Here is a 26,512-nt window from a genome sequence, read left to right as displayed (position 1 = left end):
TGGGATGCAGTAGAAAATGAGGAAGACCCAAAATGAGATGGCTTGACTCAATAAAGGAAGCTACAGCCACCAGCTTGCAAGGGTATGAGTTTTTGAGAGAAGGGAGCTTTGAGTCTCAAAAGCTCATACCTGGAGATCTAGTTGGCCTTTAACTTGCTACTGGACCCAAATCTTGCTCATCCACTGCAGACAAACATGGCTACCCACCTGAAACTATTTTTATGGAAGACACCACATTCAGCTGCCTGGAGTGGATTGGTATCTGACACACAAAGCTTTGATTCTCAAAAGCTCATACCCTGGACCCAAATCTTGATTTTAAAAAAAAAGTTTCTCTGGGTTAAAAAAAACAAACACTTGTGCAGATGAGAAATTAGCATAGCACAGATTGAGTTTTATTAGAGCCTTACTTCTTGCTAAGGTCCCCCTCCCCCTTGCAGGGAGTTTTTTCATGTAGTCATGCCATCTCAGGTTCATACTCCTGCTCATCCTCCAATGTGATTTATGCCACCACGTATCAGCAGTGTCCCTCCACTCTCTACATTGGACAAACTGGTCAGTCCCTTCAACAAAGAATTAATAGACATCAGGAACCAAAATCTGGTCCCTGACATCAAGAACTAAAACATTCAAAAACCAGTGAGGGAACATTTTAACCTTCCAGGACATTCAGCTGCTAACCTAAAAAGTAGCAGTTCTCCTGCAGAGGAATTTCAAAGGGAGATTAGAAAGAGAGACTGAATTGCAACTGATAAAGTTCAAGACTATGCATCCACCTGGACTGAATCTAGACAAATGCTTCCTGTCTCATTACCAATGCTAATTTCTCCTCACCCACTACCCCTCTGCATACCTACCCTATTCAATGACACCTGCCTTTACCATTCACCAGCTATAATCATTCAGTTTCTGTTATCACTCTATTCTCCAAAATATAAGGACAGATGGACTCACATCCTAGCTGTATCGGAAGAAGTGAGCTGCGGCTCATGAAAGCTCGTACCCTACCACTAATTTTGTTAGTCTTATTGGTGCTACTGGACTCTTGCTCTTGTCCACTGCTACAGACAGACTAACACGGCTACCCATCTTGATCTTTATATGTAGATCAGATAGCCGAGTTAGTCTATGACAGACAAATAAAGCAGAAAAAAGACACATTAAAGACTAACAAAATTAATTCCAGCATGTTCCGAGATTCACTTCAGATAGATTTTTTTTTTCATTAGACAGATGAACACGCATCAGTACGCTTTGGTTCACGAAAAACGTGTGCTGGAAAACATTTTGTTAGTCTTTAAGGTAACGGTTCCAACGAAGTCCTGTTTTATTGCGATCCAAGGATGGTACAGCTGTTCATTGAATTAGGGTAGCGTTTGCCTAACAACATCCTAGACTCTCCGTCGCCCTTTAACGACTAGCAGATTTACTGCAGCGTTAAACAAGCCTCCTCCCGTTTTTTGCTTCAGCATGATGTGTAACTCGCCCGCACGCCCACGCGCCGGCCATTCCCCGTATTTCTAAATTATAGTCGCTTCTGAAGTGATTAGAACTTCACCATGCGCATGCGTCAGAAGAACACCGCCCGCAGCCAAGGCGAAAGTCTTCCGGAAATCAGTTGTTTTTGCTGGTTACATACCTGACGCAGAAAAGTGAGGTGTTTCCGGCCCGACTGTTGTGGTTGAAGCCTATGTTCAGATGGCTCCCCGAGGGGTTGCGGTCCTGGTTGTTTCCACCTTCCTCTTGCGGCCAGGAAGTGGAGCCTTCGCTCCCTCGGCCGCGGAAAAGACGGTATCCCAGGTCAGGAAATGGGAAGTCTCGAGCCTGGAGCCGAAAGAGTGGGAAGGGCTGGGTGTCTTCTTCGTGCCCAGAGCCTCTGGCGTCGGCCTGCAGCACCCGGGCACCTCAGGCTGCTGGGGGCCCCTTTGCTGGCTAGTCAGAGCACAGACTCTTCTGCCACAAGAATTAGAAGTTCATCTAGTTCAGTCTCCCTTCCTGGGCTTTCTCCATTTCAATGCACGTGATAATCTCTTAGTTTGGTTTTATCTAATCAAAACACTCCGCCCTTTCTGAAAGCTTAATGTAGATTACCAATCAGTTTTTTAAAAGGCAGTAAAAGCAAAGAGAGTAGCATCCGTGGAGTCGGAAATAATGTCGAAGAAATTCTCATCTAACTAACTCAAATAGTCTGTGCTACATTACATTATTTTTCCTACTATAAGAATCTTTGGTACAGGGGACAGAGGGCTGGACTTGGGAGTTGCGGGTTACTGGCAGTATAAATTCTGTTCAGCCTTTATGGCTTTAGGGAGGTCATTAGCTACTTGTTGGGCTTCTCCAATAAACGTTTGCAGATCAAAAATGCTTTGATCCTATTGCTGGAAATATCTCTTTATAACTGATTTCCTTGGAGTAGGGATTAAATTTAGTGTTGTGCTCTTAAGTTAAATGATTATGTTAACCTTTCTTCACCATCTCTAAAGTGGGGTTTGGGAGTTGTGTATTGCACTTAGTTGTGAGAACAAACAAGGTGAAGTCATTTGTACATTGAGTCCTGTGCATGTTTACTTGCGAGTAAGCCACAGAGAACTGTAGATTTATGATTGGGCTGCACAAGTGTCTTGTAAATAATTGCTTTCTGTGGATGGAAAAAGGGGCAAGTGAAGAGTTTTTATAAGAGCTAGGTTTTTTATAAAAAATTCTTACACCTTTGGAAGTAAGCAGTGTTGTAGGATGGTAAGAGCTCATGTGCTGTACACAGTTGAAAAAGACTGGTAACTTTTCTTCAAGTGCCCCTGTGCTGATAGCAGTTACTCTTTGACACAGATTGCACAATTTGTGCCAATTATAGCTGCCCGTCTTACCTGTATAGATGCTTGAAAGCCTCAGTACACGTGAAATGTATGTGCTATTTTAATGCATCTTATTGAGAAATAAGCAAATAAGCACCACATAATTGTGGCCATGCTGTGCAGTTTTTTAATAGCCATGTTGTAGTAGCAGAGGTGTGGAAAAATACCAAAAAAATGGTGTTTCTGGCTTGTGTAAGTAACAGGTGGCTTTACAATTACAACACAGTACCAAATGTGATTTGAATCCTTTTGAATCTGTGAATTGGCAACATTGGCAAAGTGTGACAGATTCATTAATGTACGGGGTGGATGATTAAGAAAGTAAATGTGTGTTCCTTTCCCCACCATCCAAATGTGTTTTGGCATTTCCCCACAAATAAAGGAACCTTTAGTTAAAGTTGGTTCCTTGTGGTAATTTTTAAAGACGCTCCATATCATGTATATGTTATGGAATCATCCAGTATTATTCAGTATCACATCTGTAAAAACAAAGAAATCTGTAGTATGGTTGCTCAGTATGCTTCAATGGGAAATGGGAAGTATTTGGGTTGTTAACAGACGCGTGCCCTGTATGATGCTGCTCAGCTGTCATTGCCAGAAACAGAGAGAGAGGAAAATGTAAATTATTATGCCTCACAAGAGGATGTGGTGAAAGTCTTTGTTTTAAAAGCACAATGAATTGTTGCTGAGGACATAATTTTAATAGCATTTAATGATGAAACATAAAAGTTACTTTATAACTTTAATAGACATAATTGGAGCAGTGCAGTGCTCTAAAAGTTGAAATTGTAGTGGCAGTTTCAGCCTAGGAACCAGAAAACAGTGATCTGTGAAAAACATTTTACTTGTGAACAGGAGCAAGCTCAGAATAAAAAAAATACACAGAGACATGTTGACATACCTGTGGGCCTTGCACTGGCAAGAGGGTTCTGAGGTACCTGTAAGCTGTACCAGCACACATTATATACCTTTTTACAGGCAAACAACTAATGTAAGGATAGTGATAGATCACTTTATCTCTTGAGCTCAGATCAAAACTGCGAGTTCAGTATTCCTGATTTTAACTAACCATGCTGCCTGTTTGATTAGAAATTCTACATCTCTGGTTTAGGACAGAACATGATATTTGCATGCTTTAGTGTTATAAATGACAAGCATTTTATAGGACAAACAACATGTTACAAAGAAAGATAAATGCATTATAATAAACTGGCCATGTCACAACAGAATGTCTCTGGACATATGTACAGAGGGGCAAAAATAAAATGTATTTGTAGCATTACATGTTGGGTTTTCTAAGTTTTGAGCTCTTGACTTGTGTAGCTTTCTAATATGGAAAGATATTTCTCTTGCAGTGATAAATTTCTTTACCTTTGGGAGTGAGGTCTAACTAATAACTGGCATGTTTCTGTTCTGGGAGGGATTTTATATTTGTGCAGTGGCAGTATCATAGCTCATGAAGTGAAATACAGGGACAGATATTACTAAATGAAAACTTTTTCTTATGACTGCTGCTTGCATACTTCAGTTAATGACTCTTAATAGACTTTACCATTCCCCCTCCACCCACCTGTAAAGTCAGACGTGTCTTAGGTAGATTTCAGTACAGTGTTTGTTGGATGCCAGTTATATAGGTGTCATTACCTCCTAGCACATGGTTAAAGCATACAGGTGCTTACTAACTTTCGCCAAAGTATAGTAGTAGAATTTATTGCAAACAAAGCTTTTACAATCTTAGCTAAAATTGAGAATACATAAAATCCAATTGCTGCTAGGGAATAATAAAAAGTTTGAAAGAATTGATTAAGAAAAACTGATAACATTTCCTAACCCAATTAGTATGGGAATGTTACAGATCATGTAATATGTCATGCTTATTGGTGGGTGGTGCTTTTATGGGAGAAACTTTCTAGTGTGTATATGCATGGTTGGCAATAAAATGATATTTTCAGTGGCTTTTGAGGACAGGTAAATCAAATTTGGGAAGAACAAAGGAGTCTCTGCCTTCTTATAGTATCTTGAATACCTCGTTTCTTAAAAGTATTTAAATGTTTTCTATCCACAGTAGTCTGTTAAATAAAGAAGACCCTGACCAAGAGCAAATGAAACGGCAAAAACTTGGTAATGCTTGTTCAGTCTCTTTTCATGTGATTTCTTTGTCTTGAGCTATATGTCTTGAAATGAAATATAAAGTTATTTAATAACAGCTTGCTTCTGAGAGCTTGCATTCAGTGCAGTATATCCAAGCAGATCTTTGAATGCATCTCTCTTGATACCCTCCCTGTCAAGAAACTGGCCTCTCTTAGCCCATTTCTTGGCTAACAAAACTTTGGTTCAGGCTTTTGACCTAGTCAGGCCACAAGAGAAATCTCTGGAAACTTGCTGAAACTTAACTGCAACTCAGAGATAGCTGTGCCCAGAGAGATCAGTTCAGAGATGGTGTTGACAGAACCCAGGTGTGGATGAGATCATTAAGGTCAGAGACCAGCAAGGCCAGGATCTAAAGAGTGAAGTTCATTCCCTGCTTAAAGCACTGGTGGGAGTTAGTTGCTCTGATTGCAAATATGTCTCAGCGGCAGAGAGACATGGGCATGTGTCTTAGCAACACCCTGATTGGATCTTCATAATTAGGCCATGTTGTGGGCGACATGGCATAAGAATGACATCATCAGTTTGTTCTTTGCTGTTTGCCCTGCCTTTAGCCATCTTGCTATAGAACTAGCAGTTGGTCAGTTCTTGGTCATTTGGGGGTGTGTAGTTGGAAAAGTGGGACCCTGGAGTTCTGTTTGGACTTTGTGGCTTGACCTGACAAGGTAACATCTGGAATATTAGGTAACAAAAACCTCTTTTAGGTCAGCAATTTGACTTTGTTATTTTCTTTCCTGTCTTTTGCGCAATTCTTAATAAGCCTTATTTAATCATTCTTTCTGTGGTATTGTTGGGTTTTAGGGCTTCAATCTGAATCCAGTATCTTGGCCCATTTGGCCTTAGCTACCAGATAACTGTTCTTGTAGAACTTAGTCTGCAGGTGTCTTACATTCATACCAGTCTTGATAGGTGGCTATAACTTGTTCATATATTAACATGATACTAATGGCGGCCCTCAATTTATTGTAAATATCAGAATTATGAAACTATGGAAACCCAAGTTCTCCATGTTCAACAGGAAATTATTCAAGTATTTTTTTTTAAGTACAGTAGCATGGAAGACATTGTTTTAACCGGTCTGTCAATAGAGGAACTGTTGTTTGTGTCTTATTGTTATGAGTGGAATCTCTTTGTGTAACCAGTGATAATTTGGCAGGGTGGGGTGAAATCTTAACTCTCTGTTAATGTTGCGCTTAGTTACAGAAATAAGATATAGTTGCTATCTTGTCCTATGTGATATTTAGAAAATAGATTTTCTTTTAACTCTGGAATGCCAGAGTTTCTAGATAGAAGGAATGTCACCTTAATATATGTAAGTAATTTCAGTGTAATATGTTTACCTGTTCTAGGAATTTTCTGTGCATTTACCCAAAGGATTGTCAGTCTAATTAAGCTACCATCACAGCTGACGGCTAAGTATTTTCTGACTGGAAATCAGGAAGCAGAAGCTACCAATGAGGTTTGTAAGGATTTTGAGAAAACAGAGTTAGTATGTTCAAGCCAAATTAACTTAGTGGAGTCTTTGTTCTGTTTTTTTAAAATTAAGAGTTTTATATGAAGAAAATGACAAATTAACAAAAAAGACAACTACATACACAATAACCAAATAGAAAATAACAACTAACAAACAAAAAATAATCACAAAACGAACAAAGCAAACAAAAGAAAGAAAACTATATAAACTAACAGAAGGCTTCTGATTTTCTCCCCAACAAATATAAATATAATTTTCAATTTTTCTCTTACTTTGTGTCACAAAGAAAGCTGGGATCTTTGTCCTGTTTTCTGTGGAATGGCAGTGTAGTGTATGGACATCTTTTTTGCTATTTAGCTGTAAGATGATTTTATGAACATCTTAGTTGACCAAACTCACATTTCATGAACTGGGCTCTTATCACATAAGCCTAAATGATTTCATGCCTGGATCCACGTCATATTTCCAAAGTAGGACAACGGAGAACCATCCACAATTAATGGTCCATTGCAGGGAAATTTTCCTCAGCCTCATGACTGTAGTATACAGTGCCCGGGGGACATTTGCAGTTTCTGGCTTCTGACTCTGTATACAGCCCCAGTTGTGCAAAACTCTAACAAGCATAGGGAGAATGGCTCATTGGTCTAAACCTTGGAAGATGGGCCATTTGCTTCCCCTCACACTTTCTGTCTGGTCAAAGGTGAACCCCCTCTCTTTCGTGAAACCCCTAAAGTCTCATTGAGACTCAATGCGGATTACACAGTGTGTGATTAGCACAGTTGGTATCAAGGATATTTCTATAAACAGTGCCATAGGGTAAAATAAATACAAGTTTACAAAGACAGCATTAGGATTAACAAGAAGGATGCATTTGTCTCCTTTCAGCTACGAATTTTGAAATGTTTGGTCAGCCTCACTAGGAAAGCTTGAAGACCAGAAGTCCTTAGAACTTTAAAAATGGCTTCATTTTTTTGTTTTTTTAAGTTCTCTGTTTCCCCTCCCCAGTTGCTCTTGTTTGTGTATCTCTGTGCTTAGAATAAACTTTAAAAATTGGGAACCTAGTCTCGACAGTCCTCCCCCATCTTCAGCTGCTCAGCTCACATAACATATAGGGCAGTGTTTCCCAAATTTTTACCATGGAGGAACCCCTAAATTTTTCAAATGCTGAGGAACTCTACCTGTGAAAACACTTACAGGCCAGAAATCCTTGGTGGCAGGGAGCGCAATTCAGTTACTGCTAAATTATTGTCAAGAAAATTTATTTGTAAAGAGCTGCTACGTACACATAGATCAAGATGGGTAGCCGCGTTAGTCTGTTTGTAGCAGTAGAAAAGAGCAAGAGTCCAGTAGCACCTATAACACTAACAAAATTGATGGTAGGGTATGAGCTTTTATGAGTCACAACTCACTTCTTCAGAAGTCTTAGATGCTACTGGACCTTTGTTCTTTTCTACTGCTACGTACACATAATCAGCTGACATAACTTTAATCATGAAATTTTGAGGGATATTTGGAATTTTTCAAAATTTTTATTTATTTACTGTTTTTCGCTTAATCCCTGATGATGTCCTTTAGAACTCCTGGGTTCCATGGGACTCTGGTTGAGAAACACTGATAGTTGGGAAAGGCTAAGCAGGAAAGCCAGTTGCCTGCTGGGGACCAGGGATTTGCTTGGTTCTCCCTCTTGTGGCATTGAAGGTACTTTCTTTCACACACAGGCACTCTGAAAGCTGAGACTCAGGATTGTCCTGGGCCAATCAGTCAGGGCACCTATGACTAGAGGATCTAGACATATCACACATCATGCATAAAGCCTCTGCCTCTATACACAAACACACACATGTTATCAGCGGATCCCCAGTCCTTTATAGGTAGCTTCATTGAATTGAGGTTAGTAGAGATGACTCAGTAACAGGGTGCTGTTCTTCACTAAGAGATTCTTTCCCCTGTGCAGTTGTACACTCCTGCCATATCCTCAACAAAGAAGCAGACCCCAATTAAGTCCTTAGATGATAGTTTAAGACTGTATAAAGACTTGTGAAATGTCTAGGTAAGTATTGTACAGGCACTAGTTGTTCAGTGGCAGGTTATGAGACAAATTTTCTACTCTTAGATGTAATATCAGGCTACTTTCAGTTTTGTTGGCAGCAGATTGGGGAGCACATTGGTGTATGTTCTTAGGTTAAGGAGGTATGCAGTTGCTCTGGCAGGGCTGTCAACTAGAAAGGCCTGTGGAAATCAAATGTGTTTGTTACAAAAATAACTTTAACTCAGCTCTGTGGAAAAGTTCTGCTCTGAGTGAATATAAGTGCTGCTAATAAACTTCAAAGTGTTGACATTGTTCTATAGCAAATATCTGCTGATTTTGTTTTTTAATAAATAATGTGCTCATTCAGAGATCAGAATGCTCAGGTACTTTGTTGAAAAAATGGATCAAAACTAACCAGGCATCTCATATATAAGGTTTAGCAATTTGTTTCACATTATTTGTAAGTATATCCTCTCTTGTACTAATGTATTTGAGTAAAAGCTGAAGACTTTGCCAATCTGAGCTTGATGTGATACATCACATTATGTTTTAATTCTTAAAGGTTGTGCAAGCAGCCCTGAGTTTCATCAGGATCATAAAATGAAAGAATTAGAACATTTTGTGTTCTAAGCAATAACAATGGATGTGGGAACAGTCTGAATGTTGTACATTTGAAGTAACTGGAATAATACTTATGCAGACTTTCTTTAAGTTTTTTCCAGATGCTACTGATGCTTTGGCTGCTGAGTTAATGGAACCTACCTCTGGGATGCAAATCATTGAACTGGGTAAGTCAGATAATGCCTTAGTTCCATACGCAATCTGTTCGTTCTAGCCAACTATTGCATTTCATGCAGTGTTATACATCTCACATTAACTGAGGCAACAGAGTAAAAACATTCAAAGCACTGCATCATGTACTCCCATCCTCTCATAGTTATTGCATTCTTTCTTCATAGATGTTTTTATATAATAATTCTGTTATGAAGTACTAGTATTTATGTAATGTTTTATATAACAGGATAAACTATGAAAGTGTTAGATTTAGGCTGTAGCTGCATTCAGATATCACAAGTCTCTGTTTATCTGTGATGAGAATGAACCAGAGAGTCCTCTGTTTCCTCATGTGCCTCTCAAAGATTATTCCACATTAGGAAGTATTCAAACTGCAGCTTGTTGTGATGTCTGAATCAGTTGAAATGACAAAATGTGTGGCTTATTTATACCTTTCTCCTAGGCATTCTGAGGCCCATTGTAGAAACAATTTAATAAAATTAACATTAAAAACAACACAATAAAAACAAAAACTAGAACAACTGCTCCAACCAACAGGCCAGGCTCAGGCTACTGCAAAACCTCTCCAGAAAAGCACTGTGTTGCAGCCTTGCTGTCAGCCAGGAGGCAGGAGCCTCTGTTGCCACTTCTAGGAAGCTCTTCCAGAGCTGTGGAGCAGTCACTGAAAACCCCCGAGCTTGGACCATGGCAGAATATGCCTTAGACAATAGCGGGGACTGATAATAGATCTTGGTGGGAAGATCAGAGTTGCCACACAGGAATATGCAGGAAGAGGTGATCCTTCAAGTCTGTAGGCTGCAGATCTTGAAGGGCTTTAACAGTGACTACCAGCACCTTGTATTGAATCCGGAAACTAACGGGCAGCCAGTGAAGGGATCTTAGAATAGTAATAACATGGTCCCATTGTCTAGTCCAAAATCTCAGACGAGCTACTGTTTTTTGTACTAGCTGCAGTTTCTGGATTGTTTTCAAGGGCAGCCTCTTCTAGAGTGTGTTACAGTAATTCAGCCTCAAGGTTATTGAAGCATGGATTGAACTGGCGGAGACTGACCAAGAGAGAGATCTTGGAGTCATGATAGATAACTCACTAAAAACGTCAGCACAGTGTGCGACTGCCATAAAAAAAGCTAATGCTATGCTAGGGGTTATTAGGAAAGGGATTGAAAACAAATCAGCCGGTATCATAATGCCTCTGTATAAATCGATGGTGAGGCCTCATTTGGAGTACTGTGTACAGTTCTGGTCGCCACACCTTAAAAAAGATATCATAGCACTGGAAAAAGTACAGAGAAGGGCAACTAAAATGATTAAAGGGTTGGAACACTTTCCCTATGAGGAAAGATTGAGGCGCTTGGGGCTCTTTAGCCTGGAGAAAAGACGACTGAGGGGAGACATGATAGAGGTTTACAAGATAATGCACGGGTTAGAGAAGGTAGAGAAAGATGTGTTTTTCTCCCTTTCTCACAATACAAGAACTTGTGGGCACTCTATGAAATTATTGAGCAGTCGGGTTAGAACAGATAGAAGAAAATACTACTTTACACAAAGGGTGATAAACACATGGAATTCGTTGCCACAGGAGGTGGTGGCAGCTACAAGCATTGCCAGCGTCAAGAGGGGACTGGACAAATATATGGAGCAGAGGTCCATCAGTGGCTATTAGCCACAGGAGATAGATGGTATTCTCTTTGTGGGGAGGTGGTGCTCTGTTGTCTTGGTGCTGGAAGGAAGGCAGTGGGAGGGCATCTGGTGTCCTGGCCTCACTGACAGTCCTTTAGATGGCACTGGATTTCTAGCCACTGTGTGTGACAGAATGTTGGACTGGATGGGCCACTGGCCTGATCCAACATGGCTTTGCTTATGTTCTTATGTTCTTATGGATCAGTGTGGCCAGAGCAGACATCTGCAAACAGGGGGCCATCTTCCTAAGTAGTTGTAACTGAAAAAAAGCATTTTCCACTGTCTTCAGCAAAGCTGCCAAGCTCTTAACAGATTTGTTCAATGAGAGCTGCCCACCTTCTATGATAGGCAGAACAATCCTATTCAAAGCAGTAGCTCTTCCTGCCAGCATCCCCTCCATCTTACTTGGATTCAGCTTCAGTTTGTTCTCCCTCAGGCACTTGACCATAGCATACAGAGACAGCTGGAACAGAGACAGCAACAGCCAGTGACTTATTCAGAGTAATACATAGCTGGTGTCATCAGCATATTGATGACAGCCTACTCAGACTTCAGACAATCCCATTAATGGGCCATACATAGCTATAAAATAACATGGGAGATAACTCAGATCCTTGTGGCACTCCTCGTGTCAGTCCCACGGGGATGATTTAGCATCTCTCACTGCGTTCTTTGGAGAACAATCTGATAGAAAAGACTGGAACTGTCTCAATGTTGCTTTAAATTGTGGTTTAAAATCCTAGATGGTAGACATGGGAACAAACCAGGATGTCAGGAACAAATTGCAGCATGTTCTAAGCTAGGGAATCTTCGTCTTTGCTGCACATGAGATGAGAGGAGGGAGGATATCAAAGGACCTCCTGACTCATTCTTGATATGTGTTTGAATACAGCTGATATCTACACTACATGACTTCTTTACCCAGGGGAGGGGGAGAAGCACGTTCTTGTGTGTTGCTTTCTGTCCTAGTGTGAATGTGTATATGTGTGTTTGTGACTTGGTGAATACATCCTCTGATGTAGAAGAGTTGTAGGATTCTGAAGCTTTCCTTGAAAACCAGTTACTGATAGGGAGGACTCCACTTCGCTGCTTTGTACAGCAAGCTCCAGCCCTTGTTTGGCTGTAGGTCTGCTCCAAAGGATGGCTTTATCCTTTCGCTTGATCTGGCAAACTAGAGCCTAACTCCTTGTAAGTACATTTGCTTATATGAAAACACCAGCTTGCCACTTAAAACAGCAGGTTGGTGCTTTTAGTAACGAGCTTAGAGGGCTCCAGTGGTTTCACTTTACAATGGAAGGAAGTTTGATAATCTTCTGAGAGCACACTACAGCAACAGAATTGTTAGTAATATACTCTTTTGCCGTTTTCCTCAGATAAAAAAGCAACTTATTGTACCAGTGGGCATCCAAATGAAGAGAGAACTCCTAATAGTAGCAGAGTTATGCCCTCTTTAAGGTAAAAATCTTCCATTTATAATTTTCCCTCTTCCTCTTTAAAAATAGGACTCCCTGGTGGTGTAAAACCATTCCAACATGTATGATCATACTCCTCCTGTAGTAGTTTTCAATTTGTTCTTATATGAGCTGCTTATTATTGTTGACTGCTTCTCAAGGCTGCGGTGCCATAGACAGATGTTGCACAATTCATTCCGTTTTGTTCAAGAAGAAGCCATGGCTCAGGTAGAGAATGTGCTTGGCCTGCAGAAGGTCCTAGGTCCAATTCCAGTTTAAAAAGTTTCAGGTAATAGGTGATGTGAAAGACCTCTGCCTGAGAGTTTGGGGAGCTGCTGTCAGTCTGAATAGATGGTATTGACTTTGATGGACCAAGGGTCTGATTCAGTATAAAGCAGCTTCATATGTTCATATATAAATGTATGTAAACTGCTGTCAAGTTGCAACTGACTTATGGCAACCTTATAGGGTTTTCAAGGCAAGAGACAAACCCGTGCGGTTTGCCATTGCTTGCCTCTGCATAGACTTCTTGACCTGGACTTCTTTGGTGGTCTCCCATCCAAGTACTGACCAGTGCTGACCCAACTTAGTTTCCAGTATTCGAGATCAGACTAGCCTGAGCCATTCAGGTCAGTTCATATACATATTGCAACTTAAAGCTATGTTAAACTAGCCATGTAAATACATTGGGGGGCAGTCATGAATGTCATGCTGCACCACCATTGTTGCAAGTTTGTTCTCATTTAATGTTAAAAGGTTGTTGACTTTTCAACATTACTGAGGAGAGAACTATAGATCCCATGCAATACTCAACCTCCATGACTTGGCTCTGCATTTAAGCAATTTTAAGTGCATAGAAGAGAATGGTTGAAAACTAAGGAGCAAATCTGTTGAGAATACTGGATCCAAAGAGTGTAGGAAGATAATGGTACTGTATGAGTTGAAATGGGATTTTAGTTTCAGGAATTGGGGGGAATAAATTTAATGTGCATTTTCACAAAAAAAGTTTTATTAGTTACTGTTTGTTTCCTGGTACATATAGCACAACAGTGTCCTGACCAGGATAGCCCAGGTGAGCCTGATTTCATCAGATCTCAGAAGCTAAGCAGGGTCAGCCTTGGTTAGTAATTGAATGGGAGACCTCCAAAGAAGACCAAGGTTGCAGAGGCAAACCACCTCTCTTGCTGTGAAAACCCTCCAGGGGTTGCCATAAATCAGCTGTGAGTTGAGGACACTCTCCACCACCACCATAGCACAGCAATAACTTGCTGGACAGGTTGGCCTCAATTTAGTATAGGCATGATTACTGCAATTCAGAAGAGCCAAAGAAGTAGAAATGCAGTTTATCTGAGAGGGGCTGGTAGAAGTGCATAGTTCAGTGATTCTTAAGGGAGGCCATTGTCCCACCCTGGTAGGCAGAACTCTTGGGGGCAAATGGGCATGTGGAATTCTAGGCAAACCATTCTCCCTGCTTTCAGTGGCTTATGACAACCGACAGAGGAGAGTTTTTGTATTCTGTTCACCCCACCCTGAGGATAAAATCCTAGACTTATGAGGATGTTGTGTACTTGGAGGGTATTAATGGATCAAACATCAAGAACCACTGATACAGTGTGCTGTTTGCTGCATATCTGTACTGTTTCTCTGGATCTTCGCATTTAAAACTGATGTAAAGACTGTAGTCTGCTTAGGAATCCTGAGATTTGTACATTTTCCAGAATACTTCCAGAACACAAACTTTCAAGTTTTTAGTAGTATGTTTTAATTCTATAATGTTGTTGTTGTTTCTTGCCAGGAATGACTGTGGTACCCGAAAGAATAGCAAGACAAATTATAATTCTTTTTCAGAGGAGTTGCTACCCTGGGGAACTGCAATTCATAGAAATCTGTCAGATGCTCCTCCTGTGAGTACAGGAAGGCTTTTTAAAAAACCTCATTTTACAGTGGAAGAGGTAGGTGCAGTTACACATAATACTTCTATTCTGAAAGACTTTGTGTCATGGCTTAAAGAATGGGCTCTCAGTTTCTTCAGCTGTAAAACTAGGAGATTATTCATGTTGCATTTCTCATACCATGATTCTGTTCTAGTTCTCACTTATGATAGGTAAAAGTCCTGTAATCAAAACTGTCATTTGCAAAGGGGTGTATGGGGGATGCACTCATTCTCCTGATTCCTTTTTTCACCACAGCTTCCCACACTGCATCTATCCAATGCCATTTCTGAGGGGCTTCCTACTCTTAGTAGTAGAGATGGGCACAAACCAAAAAAAAACCCCAAACCACGTGATTCGTGGTTCGTAGCATTCTATGGAACCTCAAACCACGAACTTCCAACCTTTTCCCAGTTCGTGGTTTGTTGTTCTGTGGCATTTCAACTGCCCTGCACCAGCTGCTGAACCTGGTGTGGGGCGTTTGAAACAGACACAGCCTCTTTCTTCTGCTGCCTGGGCAGCAGGAGAACAGGGCTATCAGTTTCACAGACCCCCGTGCTGGTTTCAGCCAATGGGCTGAACCCAGCACAGGGTTTGTGAAACTGACAGCCTCTTTCTCCTGCTGACAGAGCAGCAGAAGAAAGGGGCTGTCAGTTTCACAGACCTTTCACTGGGTTCAGTTGCGGAGTCTGTAAAACTGATAGCCTCTTTTCCCGCTGCCTGGGCTGTCCGTTTCACAGACCCCGCTGTGGGTCTGAAAAAGGGCAGCCCAGGCAGCAAGAGAAACGGGCTGTCCATTTCACAGACCCCATGCTGGAACCGGCACGGGGACTGTGAAATGACAGCTTCTTTCTCCTGCTGCCCGGGCTGTCAGTTTTACAGACCCCCGCACTGTTCCAACGCGGGGTCTGTGAAACTAACAAACTGACAGCCCGGGCAGCAGGAGAAAGAGGCTGTCAGTTTCACAGACCCTGCACCAGTTTCAGCCCATCGGCTGAACCCAGCGCAGGGTCTGTAAAACTGACGGCCCCTTTCTCCTGCGCAGGGGCTGTCAGTTTCACAGACCCCACGCTGGGTTCAGCTGATGGGCTGAAACTGGTGCGGGGTCTGTGAAACTCAACCTGGCCAGGGAACGGTTGGAAAAATTCATTTGTTCCGTAAACACACGTTCCCACGGAACGTGTGTTTTGGTGCAAACAAACCAGCCATTCCATATGGAATTTTGTCCCGTGGTTCGTTTCGTGCCCATCTCTACTCAGTTGCAATTTTTCAAGGGACACACAGGGCTGTAATTTGAAGGAGGGATCAGCAGAGATCCATTGCACAAACACTGCTACATGTGTATTTGTTTAGGTCCGAATCATGCAGTTGATTAAGAGACTTAGTCTAATAATTGAAAATGTATCTTCCTAGCATGAGTTTCTTCCAAAAAAATTGCTGCACTATTGCTTAGAATTTTTCTTTTTTAAAAGAAGATTTAATACCTGTTTCTAAAATGTTGTAGTCATTTATTTTAAATGCTTTGGTAGCGAAATGATAAGAATCACACCCAAGGAATTTGGGTTAAAAAAAATCCACTTTATTTTGTGAATGTTAGATTTATACTCTGTATGTTCACAGATTAAGATCAAACTCTCCATACAGGTAGCCTGGTCAGAGGAAGAGCCAGTCTCTCCTCCCTCTGCTCTATTACTTCTTAATTCAAGCTGTTACTAGAATGTTCTAGTCTTTTTATCTTCAGTTTTTATCCCACTTTTCCAGCGTTTGTTCTTCAAGGTGGCATACATTATCAGAAAAACACACAGTCCAATTACATAAATCATGACAATAAATATAATAAAAATATAACAGCAGCAAAAGATCCATAGATTGTGTATGAAAATGGAAAATACAGTTTATTATCATTCATTCTGAATTTTCCTCCAGGTCAGGTTGGCCAGGAATCCTGGAGGTTTTTTGCCTTCCTCCAGGCACTGAGCAGGGGCCACTGGGGGAGTGGGGGAAGTAACTGTGAATTCCCTGCATTGTGCAGGGGATTGGACTAGATGACCCTTGGGAATCCTTCCAGCTCTATGATTCTATGAGATTCTTCAAGGAGTTCAGGATGACGTGTGCAACTTTTTTTCACCCAGTAGCAACTATCTTGGTGTCTGCTGTTGGTTTCTGGCCAAGCAGGGATTTATTATTATTTTCATATCCTGGTTTTCTACCAGATTGCTTCTAGTTACAAATCTTTGAGGTTTTTTGGCAAACATTACTTTCTTGCATGCTGTTTGAGCATATAGTCCAAAATTAAGTGGTCCTGTCTATACTCTGTTGCCAAATCTTTTCAGTCATGGCTAGACTGAATTCAGTCCTTTTTCTGTAGAGCACCATGGCATAGACTACTGATATGTGTCAGATTTATAAAGCGAGATAGGTTAGCGCAAATTAGTTATGTTTTCTGCATGGTCTGGACCTGATCAAAGTCCATCTATTCCAGCATTATTTAAAAGAATCCTAGCCACCTGTAGGCACTTCAGTGGTCTATGAAAAATGATTTGCCTAATCCTGGGCTAGTTTTTAAATGCTGGATTTTAATTTAATACCTCTTAATGTTTTTTTTAATTACTATTTTTATTTTGGAAGCTGCCTCAGGCAGGTTCCTGGAAAGGTGACATAATTTTTTCTAAATAAATAATCCCTACTCCTGTTCTAAATATTTGCTGCAATAACAATGTAACTCTTTTTTTTTAATTTCTTTTTTCTTTTTAATTTCTTAAACTCTAAACTCATTTCTTATTTTGATTATTGTAGTATCTGATCTTCCATGGTTGGTCTAAAACCTTCATTTGTACCCATGAGGTAAAAGGATCATGATTTAGGTGCTCGTTTAGTCTGCAGGTTGTGGTCAAGTCCCTCATCGGCCATATCCGTATGATATGAGAAAAATCAATGGCACTCTGATTTGCTTATTCAAAAGGAAGTCTCATTGCTGTCAGTTGCTTAGATTGTGGTCCTAGATTCTGTGACTTAATTTCCTGTCAGCAAACTAGGAGCAATAGCATGCCTCTATTTCAAATGGTAGTTGTAAGACTGGAATGAGGGATGCTACATGAGTTTAGTTACTTGTCCAGGCCTACATCAACTATACATGTTATCACTCTCTTTATGGTAACTTCATTGCATTAATTTTCCTTCTGCAGGGAGTTCAACGAGACGAGAGAGAAAAATACAAACAGCTACTTGAACAAGAAAAAGAAAAGAGCCCTAAAAACTACTCCACTCCCATAGTAGCAAAGCACTCGAAGTAAGTTACTGCTGTGCTATGTAAAGTATTGCAATTAAAGTTAGCAAATGAAATGGATAATGTTTCTCTTTAAAGAGAGAGAGTAGAAAAGGACTCATGCATTTCCTTTTGAAATGTAACATGGCACTTAGTAGGTCCAAACTGGCTAAAATAAACTTAACTTGATGATATTTTGATTTTTAGAAACCTAATCTTAATTCAAGCAACAATAATGTCTTTAATGTTAAGGAAGTGTATCAGTGCAGAACAGTATGTTAGAGATTGTGCTGATCTGTTGAGGCTCGACATATAAGAGGTTGTTGTTTGGAGTCTGACAGTCATCAGCTATAGTAAGCCAGTGTTGAAAAAGAATGGTCAGCAGTGCCTGCATAGAGAATGCTCACTAAATAACTAGCAACTTCCCCAAACTTTGTAGTTGGGGTAGTTATATTGCTTTAAACTCCTGAGCAACTGTATGACCCTCCATTCAAACTCCTCTCAGCTTTATAGAATGATGTTGATGGGTTGTTGCCTTCAGTATCAAAGATTGTGGTGTATTATGTTCAATAAAAAAGTTACTGTAGAGCTGAAACTTGGGAATTTTCTTAATTGAGAAAAAATTAACTTCTCCATGTTTGTTATTTTGAATGTGCTGAACCAAGTGTTCAAAGACATGCAAGTGAGTTGTTAAAGTCTGGTTGCTGTGTGGAAGTAGATGTTCCTCCAACTATGACACCAAGGAATGGCAAGTATTAATAGTACTTAATATTTGAGCATGTTTATAGCAGTGAGATAAGTGGCAACCTCTAAAGTCATGCTGCTTTAGATGTTATGAAAAGGATATGGGTTCAGGTATGGCTCTGTAGTGAGCAGCATCATGTGTGGAGGGGAGATGCGTCTCTAAAGACACATGGTAAGTATATGCCTACCAAACTTGGATCCTGGGAGCATGCTCCCTTCCCCTTGGTTGTGCTTATCTGTAGAGGAATGGGGTGTCAATTTTTCTGTAACATATGAAATAACTATAAACAGGAGAGTGATACATATAGTTGGCATGGATTTTTGCCAATTTTCCTCTGTTCTACAGCAGACCATCGCATTGGGCCTAGCCCTTTTCCTGGAGTAACATATAAGGGGGCTTGGTAGGCTGAAGATGAAGACAGGTGATTTTGGATATAACCCATAGAACCTGGGATATAGAACAGGTGCTGGAATGTACTGGTATTCATCACAAAGAAAGTTTATTAGAAATAGGATTTTGTTTGTAGCCTTTTCAAAAGACAAATACCAGTATAATGGTGAATTTAATTTGTTCTTTCCTTTTAAAAATCTGTTTATTTGGCATTAATTCTATACAAAAAAACTTTGAGTAAGACACAGGTTAAGATTATTGCCTGTCATAAAGGATAGGCATAATAGATACTTTGCAGTCAAAATCTGATATTTAAAGGATATTATTAGGTGAATTAATACTTTAATAATGTTATGATGATCTATTTTTAACTACCCTGAACTTTATGGAAGGGTGGAATGGAATTTTTTAAAATAAGTTATACTAAATAGATCTCTTATTATTTATGGAAGGTGTAATTTATTACTATCATGGTAAGACCATCATTTTACTATATTCCTTGCGCATTTTTTCAAAGGTATCCGAAGCTTTGATTCTGTGTGCTGTAGAAGAGATGTAAGCAGGTAGATACGGATTTTTGGTCTGCCTAACATGTTGTTGAGTTTATTAGGTGTTTAAATATTAGAACAAAGGAATGAGTGAGATGTTTTTCTTTTGTTTAGTGTATTAATGAATAATATCCAAGGGCATCAGAAACTTCCTTGTGGCTGGAGCCAGTACACTGATACCCAGATGGATTTGAGGATAATGTGGGAGCCATAAGATAACATGAGTTGTTGCTAGCTATATCACCAATCATCTGCAATAATCCTCCTTTTGCCGTAGATAAAATGTTGCAAGCTATGAGGAGGAAGAAAGGTGGTTGTGTTAGCAAAAGATGCTCTGGTGCCAGACTGATTAAGACTTTAAATGAAAGAACCTGTAGTTTGAAATACATCCAGGAATGAACTGGCAGCCAGTGAAGTTCCTTCAATACTGGTGAAATGTGATTTCAGCAATCTCTTTACAAGTCAGCTATCTGAGAACTAATAAGTCTCTGATGTTTGTTGGAGGATCTGCTCTGGAGGAGCAGAGGCTTTTTCTGGTGTGGTGCCTTCCTTAAGGAATTCCTTCCCTGCATCTATTTGCTCAACATCCATGTTTTTAGTTTCACACACCAGTTTGAAGACACGATTGATTTTATTTCAGTTCATTCTGATGCTTTCATTTTTAGACTGCTGCTGCTTTTATTGTGTTGGATTCGCTGATTTAGAGAATTAAGAGAGTTCCCAGAAACCATTTTGCCAGCAAGCTCAGGCAGTAGTTGGGGGAGAGGCTGATTCCCATTGTCTCTCCTTTCTTGTTGTAGCCCCTTGTGCTACATGGCATAATGGTTTTGATGCCCCTGACCCTCAGCAGCAGCTTTGGGGGGGTGCAGGGGATTTGGGGGGGGGGCAGGAAAGCTGATAGTTGCTGCTCTGTAATTTTGCTTCTCATACAGAGGCATAATATCCAACCTATTGAAATGTTATTCCTATCACTCATTTGTAATTACTAGGTGTTTTTATTTTATAACAGATTATGAGCCACCTTGAGAATATTTATTATGAGGTGGGATATAACCATTTTAAATAAAGCTATTAAACCATAGTATCTCTTCTTGTTACTGATTTGTTTGTAACTACAACTTAAATCACACACACATGAACACACATTAAGCTGCCTTATACTGAATCAGACTCCATCAAGGTCAGTAGAATCTACTCAGACTGGCCACAGCTTTCTGAGGTCCCAGGTTGAGTGTTTTCATATCACCTACCTGGTTATTTTACGTGGATATGCCAGGGATTGAACGTGGGACCCTCTGCATGCAAAGCAGAGGCTCTTCTACTGAGCCATAGTCTCTCCCCTAAATCAAAAGGTTAGTTAGTTCCTTCTGTGTTTCATTTGTGTTTGGGAAATTTATGCTAGGTATATACTAATTCTCCAGCCCTTGGCTTCAGTGCTGTTTCAGAGCTCTTACAGCTAAGTGTCTGCACACCTATCACACAAGTGGAATCTTAACTGCTAGCTGAGAAACTTTTGTTGTTGTTGTTGTTGTTCAAAAAATTTTCTAGCAATGCCTGTGCAATTCTTCAGTGCATAACTTTGTTGTGCCTTAGTGGGGAAGGATGTGGGATGTTGTGTGTATTTTCTGGTAAGCTGAAAAGGGTGGGGGGGTTGCTGCTATTTTATCCTCCCCAGCAAGTGACATTGCTATTATTGTTAGATTGCTTGAGACAGAATAAAATGTCAGTGAACTTCCTTCCTGTTGGGCAAAAAATACTTTCTCTCTCTTCCTTCCTGACACTTACCACAAATAATCTTCACCTTTGTTTCCTTCAGCTCAGTGATTGTAGCTGAAAGATCTTCAGACCTGGAAAACCTAATCGCACAGAGAAAAGAGGTGAGCCCTGGAGAAACACATGCCCTGCTGTGAAGCTTTTCTGCTTCCCTGTATAAACTTTTTACTTCATTTATACCCCACTTTTCTTCACCATGGGGACCCAAAGTGGTTTCTCCATTTTATCTTCACAGTAGTCCTGTGAAGTGGTTAGGCTGTAAGTGTGTGACTGCCAAACAACAGGATCTGCCAAGCAACTCTCAAAAGGCTTCACTGTGGGCAGTCAAAGAACTTCATTGAAAAGCTGCTAGTATCATGAGCTTACTCCATCTTTGCCATGAATAACGTTCCTTTTATATGCATCAAGCATATATAAGTTTTCAAAGTGCGGGCAAGTCCTAAGATCTTCAACCCCCCCCCCCCTCCAAGTGTCTACGGTCAGCTAGGTTCAGCAGGAAAACATCTAAGCAGGCAAACAGCAGAACTGATGTATGGGATTTTCATGGTCTTGGTGTCTGGGAACTACTGGGTGCAGTTCAGAGGAACATACAGATAACAGCAGGTACAAACACCCCTCTTGGATAGTTTCACATTGCGGGTCCTAAAGGCAAGGTAATTAACAGTTGCAGTCCATTCAAGGAATAGCCTCAGTATTTAACCGTAATCATAACATCAGGGAACAACAGGGTGTTGCTGGGTATGGCAGGTGATGCCAAGCACCTGACAGACTAGCCCCAAGTCACCCAGCAGGCTTCCATGACAGAGTGGACATTCAAACCTGGCTCTCCCAGATTTTAGTCCCCACCCTAACTGCTACACTAAGCTGGCTCTCAGTGCAGATTATGAACTTTGTATCCTACTTTTCAATCAAAATTGGCCACTTAAAGGATTTTAGAATTCTTAAAATCCATCCCAAATGTAAAGTATAAAATGTCAGAGATATGTTGGGGTATGGGGAGAAGGGGGGTGGGGGGGGAGGTTTGCACCTTTCAGATCTTGTTTGAAGTTCTTCTGTTTTGTATGTTTTGTGTTGCTTTTGTTGCACCAGCCGGGTCTGCCTATTCCTTCACCCACATGATCTTCTCTCCTACCAGTTGCTTGTTCATTACCCACCCAGTCTTCTAGCCTTCCTCCTTGCTACTTGCCAACCTACCTGGTCTGCTGTCCCCTTGACTGCTTGCCCTGTGGTCATCCCCCTACCCCCCGTCCTGATTCACCACTTGCCAGCTCAGCAATATGTGTAAATGGGAGTAGAAATGCAGGGGAGGCAAACCAGAGCCAGCTCTAGTTTCCTCTTCATTTCTGCTTCTGATGTCACTGCTGCCATGTTTTTACACAGCATCAACTCAATATGCCATCAAAACTTTTTTGAGTGACATTGGCACATACTTAGATACTGCTTCTTGGTTGGTTATCTTGCCCCAGTTTTTTTCACATTTCATATTTTTCTATGAAACTTGCCCCCTTCCCCCAATTTTGCAGAAAGCCCTGCTGGTGCTATTGTATATTGTTGTTTGTATTTTTTTTATAAACATAGGAGTCATTCATGGCTTGTTAGAGAAGTAGATGGTACTAGGATTCTAACTGTAGAGTAGGTTGAATGCTGATTTCCTGTGAAAAAGCCAGTGGCAAGAGAATCTCCAACGTTCATGATGCATTTTATGATATTTTTTTCTTCTAACAGTATGTAAACCATTCCTCAGCAAGTGACTTATCAGAGGAAGTGTTGCTTAGGTTAAACCTGGGTCATGAAGGTTCCTCACGTAGAAGACGTTCTCAAGTTGATCTAGAAGAACAAAAGTATCTGGATTGGGACAAGACTGCCCACTGCCTTCCTATCCTTACAGAGGTACCGTTTTTATGGCAGGGTTGCTTGGGGTTACACCCTGATAACGTATATGAAATGGTCCTTTTCTATCATCGGTTCTGTAATCTGCAACTTTGTCACAGTCTGAACTGAAATGTAATTTTAAAAATAAACTGCCATGTTCAGTATGCAACACGTTGTGAGCTTTAGATGTTTATAATAAAAAGGTTAGAACAATATAGAAAACTCATTATTGTCCCTCCCATCTCTTAATTTTCTCCATCCTTTTCTGCTCAGGGAGCTCATCACAAAAAACTTAAATCTTTCAGGATATGGAGAGAGAGATCACAAATATGCTGAGTCATGGCCCAGAAGATGAGGTTCTGAGTAGTGCCTTCAAACTGAAGATCACACGTGCAGACATTCAGACTCTAAGAAATCAGCATTGGCTCAATGATGTGGTAAAACAGAAGGGGTGAAGGTTTTTTTAGAGACTTGGTGTGAATTCTAGAATCCCATGATTTAGCCCTTTACAATTAATCTCTGTTCTCTTTCTCCCTCTTTTTGATTTCCTCTTGTGTTTATAGATCATTAACTTCTACATGAATCTTCTGGTAGACCGAAATAAAAGGCCAGGACTTCCAGTCCTTTATGCTTTCAGTACTTTCTTCTATCCCAAGTTACATTCTGAAGGCTATAATATGGTCAAAAAATGGACAAAAGGAGTAGACTTGTTCCAGCATGATATGATCTTGGTACCCATTCATATCCGGGTACATTGGGGACTACTGGTGAGTCCATTTTGGCTTTCCCTAATAATTTCTTTTAGAAGGGAGGAAGGGTATAAGGTATAGACTTGTGACTGTTTCTTTAACAGCTATTTCTCAATAACAGGTGGTAGACATGAGGAGAGAGACAATCAAATATTTTGACTCAATGGGACACAACGGCTATAGGATCTGTAAGAGATTGCTGTAAGTAGTAACTTACATGAGAAGCATATTTCCCACCATGATCTCTTCTGGTTGTTTTGTTCTAATTTCTTTATAAAACTTCTAATTAAAGCTACAGGGTTGTCATCTTAGATACCCACAAAGCCAGCAAGTAACTGACTGGCTTTTCAGCTACTCCAGCTTGTAAATACCTGATCATCAGTTGCATATATAGTTTTGTTACTGTATAGCAGACTCCATACAAAGTTGCTGTGGGATATGATACTTTTAGTATCATATGGAACTTCTGACTCTCCATTCAAATTGAGTGAATAGTTAGTAACTGTGGTTTCACTTGATAAACTTGTCTCCAGAAAGGGTAGTGCATTAATATGATGAAAGCTGTGTACTGATTTGCAGTAATGTGATTTTGTAAAATGGCTATTATTTACATGAAGGATGACTATAATAGGATTTGTGGATCTGAACACTGCTCTCTGTTGTAGTTTTAAATGGTATCTTTCCCCCTTCTGTTTGGCATTGAAGAAAGTCCATTATACAAGACCCAGTTAACTTTTTATAGTGATACACTTTATACTTAGGAGATTCTCTACTGATGTATCTTATTTTATTGAACAGACAATATATGCAAGAAGAAAGCAAAGCCAAGAGAAACCTGGATATTAATGCTTCGTCATGGACACTTTACAGTGTGAAACCACATGTATGTGAGCATCTTTACAGACTGTTCCTCAACACATGGATTGTAAACTGTAGACTTCTGAAGCACTGAATGTTGGATTTGTTGAAGGCTTTCTATAGTATTGCTTAACTGATCTCACAACACTGTTGCTTAATAATTTTTTCAGCAAAAGAAATATGTTTCTGTTTGAAATTGAATACTATCTTGAATAAGATCAGTATGGTGGCAAAAGGTTTCAGGGTTTGAAGTGGTGCAGATTTCATAGACTGTTCTTCTGAAATGTTCCCTAATTTGAAGTCTAATATTTCTGTAAAGCAAGCATGTTAATTATAGGAGGGGAATGGCAGATTGTTTTCTTATGGGTTGGTTGCCAATTATAAACATGGTGATCTAGAGCCTCTGTAAATTCAGTAAACCTGCAATTTTAAACAAAGCAAAAAGAAATGAATGGATATCTATCTTTATTTTCATCCCTGTTTCAATTTAGGAAATTCCTCAGCAGTTGAATGGCAGTGACTGTGGAGTATTTACTTGTAAATATGCAGACTTTATCTCCAGGGATAAACCCATTGTATTTACTCAGGTAAGTGACATAGAAAAAATTAGGAAAAGTTCTTCCTCCTGCTCTGTCTAGCTTCCTTAGGGACTTTTTTCAAGGTTAGTGCAATAGCAGGTCTTCTCTGTGACCTATGCCTCTACCATATTTCAGTGGAAATGTTCTCAAATTTGTTGGTAGGCAAGTTAATTAAAAACGACTGCATCACAGGCATCTGACTTGTTCAAGAGTGCGCCTGCAAATTTGTGTGCCTTTATTAGAAAATGTTTCAGAAATATATGCCTATGCCACATTAACTGTGGAATAGAGTATTGCAAAGAAATCTTTCCCCAGTGAATAGGGAGAGCAGCAAATAATTGTGGCCCTAAACACTTCCATTTGAGCACTGATTCCTGCATAGACTAACATTTGCATTAATGAACATGTTGAGTAACTCATGGTTTTCTTCTTGCAGCATCACATACCTTATTTCCGCAGAAGAATGGTATGGGAGATACTTCATCAGCAGCTGCTGTGATACAAGGCCTCTGACAGAGGTGTGCTTGAACACCTTGATAGCAAAAGAAGCTGTATAGTCAGCTGGACTCGTCTTTGAAGACAAAGAAACTGGTCTAGTCTGTTTCAGAGATGGGTGACACTCTGAAGGCTTAGTTGAAAAGCAGGTTCTGAGCTGAAAATTGTTCCAAAGGAATAAAACAATAGCTTAAGAATGGATTTTAACAGAATTATGGTACCAGTTTAGTGAGAGACTGATGATGGCTACGAATAGTGCTTTGACATTCAATGCTGAGTGGCTTTTGAATTATCTAATAGCATAAAGAAGATGGCAATATACATGTTGCCATCTTCACAAAGACTCCACACTACTGTGTCAAGATATTGGTTCCACTCATGAGGCTCTGAATCGTATTTTGGAGAATAATAAGCTTGCCACTTCCATGTTGCTGATATGTCCAACTTGGTAACCTGTGATTAGTGTTTACCACAGTTAACATTAATGCTTAGCACTAAGCCCTAATTTGCTCAACTTGGGCAAATTATGATCAGAAGCACTTAGAAACAGGATGGAATTGATGTGCATGAGGGAGAAAAGGATTGAACAAGCCCCCATGGCATGTTCCCAGTCCTCCAAAGGGATTTTCTGTCATTGAAAGGCAGAAAACCTGTTTGCTTGTTCTAAAACTTAGATTGTGTTTTTTGGAACGATGGAAAATTTTGATTTGTAACAAATCCATAAAGAAGCCCTGAAATGAGGGTCAGACGTTATTTAAAGATCTTAATATTGAATGAGTATTTATTTGTATTCCTGTATTTAAATGGAAATATGTTATATGGTTCTTGCATAAACTGAAAATGGAAGTATACTTATCTAATAAATGTAGCTTCAGTTCA

At 40.1% G+C, this 26,512-nt stretch overlaps 1 protein-coding gene across 2 annotated transcripts; it reads left to right on the top strand.

Moving 5' to 3' along the window:
- The first annotated feature begins 1,631 nt into the window (after positions 1-1,631).
- On the top strand, positions 1,632-26,512 carry SENP2 (SUMO specific peptidase 2). 2 transcript variants are annotated; one of them, XM_054983269.1, is made up of 17 exons: positions 1,632-1,800; positions 4,918-4,973; positions 6,350-6,459; positions 9,216-9,291; positions 12,352-12,433; positions 14,225-14,381; positions 17,546-17,649; positions 18,291-18,373; positions 19,278-19,323; positions 21,125-21,185; positions 22,807-22,971; positions 23,259-23,390; positions 23,517-23,720; positions 23,824-23,903; positions 24,501-24,585; positions 25,052-25,147; positions 25,575-26,512. In XM_054983269.1, exons 1-17 carry the CDS (start codon positions 1,691-1,693, stop codon positions 25,635-25,637), a joined length of 1,710 nt encoding a protein of 569 aa, XP_054839244.1. In that variant the 5' UTR covers positions 1,632-1,690; the 3' UTR covers positions 25,638-26,512. The 2 variants fall into 2 exon arrangements, with proteins under 2 accessions (XP_054839244.1, XP_054839245.1); XM_054983270.1 differs by lacking the exons at positions 1,632-1,800; positions 4,918-4,973 and having other exon boundaries at positions 6,378-6,459; positions 9,226-9,291.

Source organism: Eublepharis macularius, chromosome 6, assembly GCF_028583425.1.
Source record: "Eublepharis macularius isolate TG4126 chromosome 6, MPM_Emac_v1.0, whole genome shotgun sequence".
Taxonomy (NCBI): domain Eukaryota; kingdom Metazoa; phylum Chordata; class Lepidosauria; order Squamata; family Eublepharidae; genus Eublepharis; species Eublepharis macularius.
This window is presented reverse-complemented; position numbering and strand designations above follow the sequence as displayed.